Below are 12,623 nucleotides of genomic sequence, written 5' to 3'. Positions count from 1 at the left end.
TTTATCACTTTAGTCACAAGAACCAACCGCATTGCTGTGGGTTTGGAGTCAAATGTTAGTAGATTTCTTTCCCTAAAGAGCATTAGAGAACCAGCTGGGTTTTTAATTACAATTGCGTGTTTGTAAGATCATCCTTATATTAGTTCTTAATTCAAGACCTCATTGAATTCAAATTTTGGACATCTACTATATTGGCATTTGAACCCACATTCCGAGGACACTAGCCTGGGGTTAGAACATAGAACATAGAACATAGAACAATACAGCACAGAACAGGCCCTTCGGCCCATGATGTTGTGCCGAACTTCTAACCTAGATTAAGCACCCATCCATGTACCTATCCAAATGCCGCTTAAAGGTCGCCAATGATTCTGACTCTACCACTCCCACGGGCAGCGCATTCCATGCCCCCACCACTCTCTGGGTAAAGAACCCACCCCTGACATCTCCCCTATACCTTCCACCCTTCACCTTAAATTTATGTCCCCTTGGAACACTCTGTTGTACCCGGGGAAAAAGTTTCTGACTGTCTACTCTATCTATTCCTCTGATCATCTTATAAACCTCGATCAAGTCACCCCTCTTCCTTCGCCGTTCCAACGAGAAAAGGCCGAGAACTCTCAACCTATCCTCGACCTACTCTCCATTCCAGGCAACATCCTGGTAAATCTTCTCTGCACCCTCTCCAAAGCTTCCACATCTTTCCTAAAGTGAGGCGACCAGAACTGCACACAGTACTCCAACTGTGGCCTAACCAAAGTCCTGTATAGCTGCAACATCACTTCACGACTCTTGACTTCAATCCCTCTGCTAATGAACGATAATACTCCATAGGCCTTCTTACAAACTCTATCCACCTGAGTGGCAACCTTCAAAGATCTATGTACATAGACCCCAAGATCCCTCTGTTCCTCCACCTGACTAAGAACCCTACCATTAACCCTGTATTCCGCATTCTTATTTGTTCTTCCAAAATGGACAACCTCACACTTGGCAGGGTTGAACTCCATCTGCCACTCCTCAGCCCAGCTCTGCATCATATCTAAGTCCCTCTGCAGCCGACAACAGCCCTCCTCACTGTCCACAACTCCACCTATCTTCGTATCATCTGCAAATTTACTGACCCACCCTTCGACTCCCTCATCTAAGTCATTAATAAAAATTACAAACAGCAGAGGACCCAGAACTGAACCCTGCGGAACTCCACTTGTAACTGGGCTCCAGGCTGAATATTTACCATCTACCACCACTCTCTGCCTTCGACCGGTTAGCCAGTTTTCTATCCAATTGGCCAAATTTCCCTCTATCCCATGCCTCCTGACTTTCCGCATAAGCCTACCATGGGGAACCTTATCAAATGCCTTACTAAAATCCATGTACACTACATCCACTGCTCTACCCTCATCCACATGCTTGGTCACCTCCTCGAAGGTTCTGGATTAGAAATCTAGTGACAAACCACCACAACACCAATGTCTTCTAGTTCATCATGATATTGAAATTTACTGTAAAGATAAAGCTGTCAAACTAACTTATCATTCTGTTCGCAAGTATTACATAATTGCATCTTACATTCTTCTGTGTATACTAATGTGACAGAAAATATACATGTTTATTTTAGCAGTGTGCTAATAGGTTATTAATCTATGTTCAATGCTGTGCTGAATTGCACCCATTCAAAATTATGGTTGAAAAATATAAAGGCAAGAAGTACTTTTTTTGTCAATCTATTGACAATCTATAAATCTATTCTCAAGAGCTGAATTATTCTGGTGGAGATATAAATGATAAGTGAGTACCAAATTACAGTCAAACCTGCATCTCATCAACTGAATAACGAGTGCAATTAAGAAATAAAATTGTGAATTTTACAAAATGTTTCTGGCCTGCTGTATTAGCATTGTAGTCATTGCTGGTTGTCTTAGAGCAGCATAACAGGAAGAGAGTGTGAACTATGAGTTTGAAAGGAATAGGAAGGACAGTACTCAGATCAAATTACTCAAGATAGTAGAGCTACTATCAAAGAGTCAGTGACCTGGACAGGATAAAGAGAGAATACATAATGAGACCCAGGCTCATCTGGGATGGTAAATGAGATGTCATCACTTGATCCAGCGAAGCCTCGAGAGATGGTAAACCATCTGCCCAACTTTAAGTATATTGCACGTTTCTGCAACCATATCACTAACAATCATTTCCAAGCTGTTTTATCTCATTGTAGCTTGTCCAGAGATGTTGTGGCTGAAGTCGGGTTGTAGACAGTTTTTTTGCCGATGATGACAGACAGTGGAGATGGAAACATAAAATTACATGAATAAGTATATTTGAATTTCAATAGAGGAAATTGTGAGATTTGGAACCAAAAAGGATAGAATGCATCACTTTCTAAATGATAAAAAGGTAGAGGCACTGGAGGTTCAAAGAGACTTGGTGGACCCAGGTATGTAGATCATTGCACTTCAATGAGCAGTTACAGAAAAGGTTCATGGCTTTTATATCCAGAAGACTGGAAGACAAGGGGATGTTGGAATAGAGTGACACTTCCAGACTGAAATTAGGAAATACTTCTATTGAGAAAAGATAATACAAGTTTTGCGCTGCAATGTATTCCACAAATGGTGGTATTTTGAAAATAACCAAATGATTTATCATCGGAGATAGATAGCTTTTCTGTTAAACAAAAACACAGAAGGTAATGGAGCAAATACAGAATTAAGTCATAGCACAGACATGATCTCATTGAATAAGAGTACAGGTTCAAAGTGAGAAGTGCCTCTTCCTGTTCATATTTAACTACCTTCTGAGTAGCAACACATGAAAGGCCTCAATACCTAAGTCTATTTGAAACACGGTCATGCATGCTTATTTTGAATGCACCTGAAGTCAAGAAGACCAAAAGTGATTCATCCAGTTCCACATCACTGCAGCCAGTTGTGACCATTCTCTGCTCTCATGAACGCAGCTCCTGACCCACTGCCACATACTTCAGAGCTACTGCCTGAGTGGCGTGCAACCCGAATTTTAGTTTCAAAAATGGGCAGGCTGCTTTATCACGTACAGTTCACCTGAAGAATTGAGCTCAGTGCAACTTTAGGTCAGCATCTGGATTTCCTTGTGCATGCTGCCCAAACCAGGTCCCAGATGTATCACTTGTCAGTCTGAACAAGGATTTAATGTAGCAGCAATGAAAGATCAAGTTGCATTAGCTGTTTACTTTAGTAGAGGAGTGTTTCTTACTATAATACCTGAAAACAAAAGTGAACAATTACTCATTGCTTTCAAAAGAAACTAATGGACTACCAATATGTTGTCTTTTTTGTTTGCTACAGACACCGTACTTTTGGCCATCAAATTGTTGGGAGCCAGAAAACACCGACTATGGTTAGTATTTATGTAAGATACTTCCTCATTATATGCACCGGCGTCGTAATAATACAAAGTATACAATTGCATGGTTTCATGTCAGTCAATTATAGCATTTAACCAATATGTTATGAATAATTATTAACAATTTTATAGTCACTTAACATGGCACATATAAAATCCATAACTTGTCCAGATGTTTTAGTTCTTGAGGATAGCAATAGGCTAAAATTAGGTATCTGAATGCAGAATAAGAAATACACTGTTGCTTGATTAAAATTGTTACAGAACTCCATTTTTACTGGCAAAGTGCCAAAAATAAATTGTTTCTCATTTATCTCAAGTTGTAGAAATAAAGTCAGAAAAGTCTTTTTTAAAAAAACCTCAGTCCTGAAAAGGTAAGAATGATAAAATCCTAATCTGTAACTGAGTTCTGCCTGCTGACGGGAAGCAGCATTCAGGATTTTTTAAATGTCAGTGGTATTCCAATTTGTCAAGGAGATCTGTGGGTTTTGAACACACCAACAGCATTCGGATTCCATCCCTGTGTAAGTTTAAAACAATTCCCTTAAACCCAAAAGCAGCTGAATTATATTGGTGGTGCACAGATGCTGAATATTCCCGAGTCAGTTTAGAAGGTGTTAACCGATTCTGATTGTTCACACTTCAAATCAACACTTGCACATGACATCTGGGTATTAGTGTATTAGGTAAGTGGTTTTGTTTACAACTCATGGTGTTGATTTTTTTTCTCCCCAGGAGGATGAATGAAAATTGTGATCATTATCAATAACTTAGCTCACAGTGTGAACTGAGTGATTGGGAAGCAGAATGCTGTCCTTTCTGACCGAGCATAAAATTGAGTCTACTTGGCGGGTGAGGGGCCCAAAAACTGAAAGCTTGCCTGCCTTCTGTTTTAAAAAGGAATTAAAGTATTATGGAATAATTAAAACACTTATCGAAGCAATTGTCCCCAATTTAATGCAGCTCATGCTACTTGGTGGTAATCACAAAGACTGCACATGTTGGCAGGGTGTGTCAGAGGGCAAGCCAAGTAGAAGAGAAAAGTACACTGGGGAATAGGAGGCTGCAGCTAAGTCTGTAGAACAGATTTGTGAAGTTATTCAGTGTCTATGATCTAAGTTCTGCTACTGAGGAACTGAGGGGTCATATTTGAGCGACTCACTTGGAAGGGAGGTATAAATGAAAAAGGAACCATTTTAGGGCTGTCTGCTGCCTGTGGAAATAGCTAACGCTGGTGGAGGTTCCTCCAGTAGGGAAGAGAAAGGGGAGAGAGAGTGAGAGAGAGAGCGACCATCAGCAACATTTTTCGTAATAACAGTGTAGGCTCAGAAGAGGAGTGAAGGGAGTAGAGAAGTGGACACTATCTTGAGGGATGGACTTACAAGCAGCACACTACACTACCTGCCTTCAGATAAATAACTGCTTTTTGTCTTTTATATAAACGATTAGGTGGTATAGTTAATAAGTTTGTAGATGACATGGAATTGGTGGTGTAGTGGACAGCAGAGAGGGTTACCGCAGAGAACAATGGGATCTTGATCAGATGGGCTAATGGGCCAAGGAGTGGCAAATGGAGCTTAATTTAAATAAATGTGAGGTACTGCATTTTGAAAAGGCAAATCAGGGCAGGACTTACGTCCTTAATAGTAAGACCCTGGAGAGTGTTGATGAACAAGGAAACCTTGGAGTGCAGATTCATAGTTCTTGAAAATGGAGTCTCAGGTATGTAGGATAGTGAAGAAGGTATTAAGTATGCCTTCCTTTATTCATCAGAGCATTGAGTATGGGAGTTGGGAGATCATATTGTGACTGTACAGGACATTGGTTAGGCCACTTTTGGAATATTGTGTGCAATTCTGGTCTCCGTCTTATATAAAGAATGTTGTGAAACTTGAAAGGGTTCAGAAAAGATTTACAAGAATGTTGCCAGGGTTGGAGGGTTTGAATTATAGGGTGAGGCTGAATAGACTGGGACTGTTTTTCCTGGAGCGTCGAAGGCTGAGGGAAGATCTTATAGAGCTTAATGAAATCATAAGGAGCATGGATAGGGTAAGTAGACAAGGTTTTTTTTTCCCTGGGTTGGGGGAGTCCAGAACTAGAGGGCATAGGTTTAGAGTGAGAGGGGAAAAATTCAAAAGGGACCTAAGGGACAACGTTTTCACACAGAGGGTGGTGGGTGAATGGAATGAGCTGCCAGAGGAAGTAGTGGAGGCTGATACAATTACAACATTTAAAAGGCATCTGGATGAGTACATGAATGAGAAGGGATTAGAGAGATATGGGCCAAGTGCACACATAGGACTAGATTAATTTAGGATGTCTAATTGGCATGGAAGAGTTGGACCGAAGGGTTTGTTTCCATGCTGTACTTCTCTATGACTCTATAACTCCAAATGTTCGTATCTCAGTAACCTTTATCCATCTAGGCAGGTACGAGCATTCATATGCCTCTTGATTGGTAGGGGATCTGTTCAAACCACTGGAGTGGCCATTTGATTTTAAGTAAACTTAGCTTTGGTTGTAAGACACACATTGAGTCTAATTGTAGACTCAGTTTGACGGAGCCAATCTGAAAGATTACTAGTCCTAATTAGTTAGAAGAACCATTCCAGGTAAAAGTATACTGGCACAAGTTTTACAAAATTTATTATATTTTCCATAGAAAGTGCTAATGAACTAGGAATACTTAATAAAAATGATCTTGAGTGCATACACTTCGGGATGCCAAACTCAAAATTGGTTGGCTGTGCACAGGTCTCCTGTTGTGTTCTGCTGACTGTAGTTCTCTGAATGTCTTCAATACTTCTTGTTGTGAATCAAATCATTAAACCGCAGGCTTATGGACCCTTACTAGCCACTGCCCTGTCCATGATCAAAGGCATCCTGAACTCAAATTGGTTTGAATAGTACATGGACTTTGTATGCACAATTCATTGGCTAAACAGCACCATTTCCTGATTGGCCATCTTAGTGATATCACTACATATTATTTCTATATTCATTCTTTAACATGGCAAGCATTTTATAAGATCATCCTTTCTATGACAGCTTGTTCCTCTTAGCTTACCAATTCCATAGACCTCTAACAAGTTATGGTGGCATCAATGAGCAATATATGTGTGTGCTTGGAGTATTTAGTGTCATTTCTCGGTGAATAACTATCATTCCAAATATCCCAAAGGATAGATCTAAGAAGGTCAAAACAACATCAAGACTGAAAAACTCACGAAACCTATTTTCAAGCCCATATTGTACACATGCAACGATGAGACTGTTAAATATTTGTTACACAACTAAATCATTTTAAAACATAACTGGGTCTTTGAGTAAAGGCCTTTCTTTTTACCTCAAACCACTTTAACATGTGGTAGTCTAAGTTTACATTAGCCTGATCTATAAACAGCATCAAAATCATAAACCTTAGTTTTGAACTGGGCCATATGGCCTACATGCTGACAAAAACTTTTAACAGCTAGCCCCAATTAAGTAAAGTACAATTTAATTCCTCTCTTGCTTAATCAAATCAAAATTATTAATTATTGAAGAAGAACCCAATACCATAAACCTATCTAGTGCTGGTAATAGTGGATCTGAGCTTCTGTGCATCCAGATCCTTCAAGGCAGTTACAGGTGAATTGTGTAGCAATGGGCTGTGTATTAAAGCTACAATGGGTGTGCAAGAGACTGAGAACCCACATCTGTTCCATCGCTGATGACAAGACCTAGGCTGAGAGAGTGACCAGCTTTGTGGTGACGGAAAGTTTCCCCAAGGTGCAAATGGCTGTCAATTGTATACATGTGGCATTAGGACATCCACAAAACATTTAGAGATTTTCAGCAATAAGGCAGCTTTCTATTCTCTCAGCTTGAATACTGTAATGACCATCAACACATCCTACAAATGATTGCATAGCACCCTGTAAATAGTCATGATGTATACATCCTTATGCATTCTCAGGGGAAATAGCTCCATAGTCACCCTTTGTTTACATGTGGAGAGTCCTTGACAGTGATCCTGCTCTCAGAGTGAACAGGACATCTGACTTTCCTGTGCTTGTCTGTCTGCCAGGACTCCTTGATTGGGGTTGAATACAGCCCCAATCAGGGAACTCATATTCAAAGAGGTCCATCTGGCTGCCCTTGTTACACCAAGTACCAAGGTTCTTTGAACTCCCTGCATAATTGAAAGGCTGGTTGATATTTGACATGGGATACCTGTTGAAAAGACTGCCCATGACAGTCATTAGACGTCAAGGGTCTCAGGCATTATTGAGTTACAATGCAGTATTGGTTACAGTGATGATTATGAGAACAGTTGGTCTGCACATAATGTGACTCTGCTGCCTCAGCCACTCTGTTGGCACTATCCAGTATACTCCAGAGTGTGTTCCTTAATTATGGTCAAGTGTTGTCAGCCACATAAATCTGACATGATAAAGGTGAGAAACCCTTACACATGAGGACATAGAATGTTATGTTGCATCCTCTGATGATGGATAAGAGAAATAAGATAAGATCCCAAGGTGTTGGAGATAATAAATTCACATGTACAGAGATTGATTAACCAATAGAAGACAGAGTTGGGATAAGGCAGTCATTTTCAGGATGGCAACGTGTAGCTAGTGGAGTGCCAGAGGGATCGGTGCTGGGATCACAATTGTTTAACATAAATATATTAATGACTTAGATAATGACAGCGAATGTACCAAAGCTAAGTTTGTGGACAGCATAAAAATAGATGGGCGGGTAATTGGTGAGGATTACACAAAGAGCCTACAGTGAGATATACACACGTTAAGTGAATGGGGAAAAAGCTTGGCAGATGGAATATGATGTGAGGAAATGCGAGATTATGCACTTTGATGGGAAGAATACATGAGCTGAATGTTAATTAAATGGAGAAAGACTGTAGAAAGCAGCGGAACAGAGTGATTTAAGACACCTCATTCATGAATCACAAAAAGCTCAGATCCAGTGTAGCAGATAATACAGAAAGCAAATGGAATATTGACTTTTATTTCAAAGGAAAATGAATACAAAAATAGGAAAGTTTTGATAAAAGTATACAAGGCACTAGTCAGACCACAGCTCAAGTACTGTGAATAATTTTGGGCCCCTTAACTAAGGAAAAACATTTTGGCTTTGGAGGCAGTTTATAGAAAGTTCACTAGACTGGTATCAAATACGGAGCGACGGTCTTATGAGGAGAGGTTATGTAGATTTGAATACAGAAGAATGAAAGGCAACTGTGCTGAAACATACAAGATGCTTAGACGACTTGACAGGGTGGATGCAGAGAGCTTGTCCTCCTTATTGGTCAGTCTAGGGCAAGAGAAAATATCTCAGAATGATGGGTTACACTTTTAAGACAGAAATGAGCAGGAATTTCTTCTCTCGGAGAGTTATGAATCTGCGAAATTCTTTAGAACAGGGTGTTGCTGAGGTTGGGTTATTAAGTATATTCAAAGGTGAGACACAAAAGACTTGTAATCAGTAAGGAAATCAACAGTTATGGGAAAAAGACAGGAAAGTGGAGTTGAGGATTATTGGATGGGCTATGACCTCATTGAATGGTGGAGCAGGCTTGATGGGCTGAATGACCTACTTCTGGTCCTGTGTCTTATGGTTTTATGACAACTGACTTCTATCCCGGCATACAAACAAACACTGAATAGGATGCCAAAGACCCATCTCTGATAACATTTCATCATAGTAGTTCTCAAGAATTCATACCGCACTCAGAATTTTGTCAGACCTGCCAGAGTTTCTCCAGCACTCTCTGTGTTTATTTCAGATGTCCAACATCCACAGTATTTTGCTTTTCAATCACTGTATAAACCTGCTAAGCAGTCAATGGAATCTGATGACCTCCATCATGGAAAAATTCCTTACTCATACATCTGCTGTTGGCAAGTTTTATTGTGTGTTGATGGATAATGAGTCTTATTGACAAAGTAAACCGAGCAGCAGTACATTGATGAGAAGTGAGATGCAGTTTGCAAATTAAGCAATTTGTCAAATTTCATTTCATTTACACAATAATGTAGACAATGGTATTGAACTAAATCAACAGAAAATATAATCTTTGCATTACCATAAGGAAAATTAGTAGAAATAAAGCATGATTCAGCAGAGAAATATTTCAAACATTAGCAAAGAACACGTTTAAGAGTTCTGAGGAAGGCTCTCTCGACTCGAAGCATTAACTCTGATTTCTTTTCACAGATGCTGCCAGACTTGCTGAGCTTTTTTTCTGCAGTTTCTCTTTATGTTTCTGATTTACAGCATCCACAGTTCTTTCAGTTCTTACACAATTAGAGTAGTTAATTTTGGGCACAGAAGCACCAGAAACCATATTCCCTCCATTGAGCCTCACCCTGACACAGTGGACAGGCTTGAACACTCCAATAATCCCTTGAACAATGCTATTAGCAATGCTCCTGGTAGGGCTAGGCCAGGCAGGTTTGCGTCGAGATCCCACACAAAATAGTTAAAAAGATCCTCAGTGGCAGATAAAGGGAAGTAACACTATGTGTCACTTGCTGCATTGACAGAGAAGCCTGCAGCAGCAAAGTGATCCTACTCATCATAGTTTGACTTTGGTAATCTGATCACTGTCTGTCAATATCAACAATGACAGAGGCCTAAGGTCTCCATGTTAAACAAAGTCTCTGAAGGTTCATTCCAAATGATGTAGTGATGGAGACTTGGTGACAGGCCAAGGGTGTGAACTTAATTTTTAATTCATTTGTTGGAAGTGGGTGTTGCTGGCCTGCCTAGCATTTATTGCCTGTCCCTAGTTGCCCTTGAGAAGGTGGTGGTGAGCTGCTACCGTCCAGCTACTGTGGGTTGACCCACAATGCCATTATGCAAGGAATTCCATGACTTTGATCCAGCAATAGTGAAGGAACAGTGATATATTTCCAAGTCAGGATGGTGAGTGGCTTGGAAGGGAACTAGAAAGTGGTGGTATTCCTATATATCTGCTGCCCTTGTCCTTCTAGATGGAAGTAGCTGTGGGTTTGGAAGGTGCTGGCTGAGGACTTTTGGTGAATTTCTGCACTGCATCTTGTAGATAGTACATATTGCTGCTACTGAGCATCAATACTGGAGGGAGTGGATGCTTGTGGATGTGGTGGCAATCAAGCAGGCTACTTTATCCTGGATGACGCATCAAGCTTCTTGGGTGTTGTTGGAGCTGCCCTCATCCAAGCAAGTGGAGAGTATTCTATCACACACCTGACTTGTACCTTGTATATGGTGGACAGAGTTTGGGGAGTCAGGACGTGAGTTATTCATCGCAGTATTCCTAGCTTCTGATCTGCTTTTGTAGCCACTGTGTTTGTGTGGTGAGTCAAGTTGAGTTTCTGGTCAATGCTAATTCCCAGGATTTGGTAGTGGGGGATTCAGTGATGGCAACACCATTGAATGCCAAGGTCAGTGGTTAGACTGTCTTTTATCGGTGATGGTCATAATCTGGTATTTGTGTGGTGTGAATGTTATTTCCACTTGTCAGCCTAAGCCTGGATATTGTCCAAATCTTGTTGCATTTGAACATGGACTGCTTCAATATCTGAGGAGTCATGAATGGTGCTGAATATTTTGCAATCATCGGCAAACATCCCCACTTTTGACCTTATGAAGGAGGGAAGGTCATTGATGAAGCAGCTGGGTGATTGGGTCCAGGACGCTATCCTGAGGAACTCCTGTAGAGATATCCTGGAGCTGAGATGACTGATCTCCAAGAACTATGACCATCTTCCTGTGTGTCAGGTATGACTCTAGCCACCGGAGAGCCCCAGACTCTAACCCCCTGATACCTATTGATTCCAGTTTTGCTAGGGCTCCTTGATGTCACACTTGGTCGAATGCAGCCTTGATGTCAAGGGCTGTCACTCTCACTTCACCTCTGGAATTCAGCTCTTTTGTCCATGTTTGAACCAAGGCTGTAATGAGGTCAGGAGCTGAGTGACCCTGGTGGAACCCAAACTGGGCGTCACTGAGCAGGTTCTTGCTGAGCAGGTGCTGCTTGATAGCATTGTTAATGACACCTTCCATCAATTTACTGATGATCGAGAGTAGATTGATAGGGCAGTAATTGGTCAGGTTTGCTTTGTCCTGCTTTTTATGTACAGGACATACTTGGGCAATTTGCCACATTGTTAGGTGGACACCAGTGTTGTAACTGTATTGGAACCTCTTGGCTAGGGAAGTGGCAAGTTCTGGAGCACAAGTCTTTAGTACGATTGCTTGAATGTTATCAGGACCCATAGCCTTGACAGTATCCAGTATCTCCTCCAACCATTCCTTGATATCACATGCAGTGAGTCAAATTGGCTGAAGACTGGTAACTGAGATACTGGGCACCACTGGAGGAGGCCTAGATGGATCATCCATCTGGCACTTCTGGCTGAAGGTTGCTGCAAAAGCTTCAGCCTTATCTTTTTCACTGATGTCCTGGGCTCTTGCATCATTGAGGATGGGGATATTAGTGGAGCCTTGGAAATCCCTTGACCAGAGCCTGCACATGGATAATTATTAACCGTGACAGATAACTATTAATCTTCAAAGACTGAGAGAGCAAAGAATTTCCTATGCAGAGACTGACTGAAGAAAGAGATGGTGGAAAGAAAGTCTCTCTTTCAATGGAATATTCAGAGCTGGAAGAACACTGCAAATTATTAGTTGAGGATGGCATTCTCCTATAGCCAATGAATGATGGGTCTTACAGTCGTAATTGAAAGAGAGAACAGAGATCTCCATTCAGATTTGGAAATATCGATCTTGGGAATACAAGCACCTGTCAATGAGAGAGATGAACTCCTGAATGCTTATGACCCTTCAGTGAATAGATTAGAAATCAATGTGAACAAACAAAACAGAACTTAAACTATCCATGTTTGGCAGTTCTACACTTTGGCTGGCATTCGAACAAGCAGGCAACTACTTTACAGTGTTCTGAAAGCCCCCCCCCCCCCCCCGTTGTCCAATCTTGTGTCCAGTCTGCAGGCCAGGATATAATCCAGGAACCCTCTACAGATTCTGATCCAGAAGTTTATTTCAAAGTAGTTGGTGGTGCATTCCTACTTGCTGAATGAATTTCTGAGATGTTCTTTTCTGCAGATAAGCAGCCCTATGCTGATACAAGCATGGACCTGATACAACTGTCTTCAGAGAAGGAAATTCCAACCTGAGGAGAAACAGTGAAGCTATTGTTCTCTCATGCCAAGAATCGT

The 12,623-nt window shown here is 41.0% G+C and overlaps 1 protein-coding gene across 6 annotated transcripts in view; it reads left to right on the top strand.

The window, feature by feature from the left end:
• The window catches only part of LOC140482864 (regulator of G-protein signaling 7), a 440,481-nt gene that overhangs the window by 315,393 nt on the left and 112,465 nt on the right, over positions 1 to 12,623 (top strand). For all 6 annotated transcript variants that reach the window (XM_072580575.1, XM_072580577.1, XM_072580574.1 and 3 more), the window contains one exon: positions 3,330 to 3,381. In XM_072580575.1, the coding sequence (XP_072436676.1) occupies positions 3,330 to 3,381 (52 nt within the window). The remainder of the gene's footprint in view (positions 1 to 3,329; positions 3,382 to 12,623) is intronic.

The sequence above is a fragment of the Chiloscyllium punctatum genome, chromosome 11 (assembly GCF_047496795.1).
Source record: "Chiloscyllium punctatum isolate Juve2018m chromosome 11, sChiPun1.3, whole genome shotgun sequence".
NCBI classification, from domain to species: domain Eukaryota; kingdom Metazoa; phylum Chordata; class Chondrichthyes; order Orectolobiformes; family Hemiscylliidae; genus Chiloscyllium; species Chiloscyllium punctatum.
Note: the sequence above shows the minus strand (reverse complement) of the source record. Positions and strands in the feature narration are given on the sequence as shown.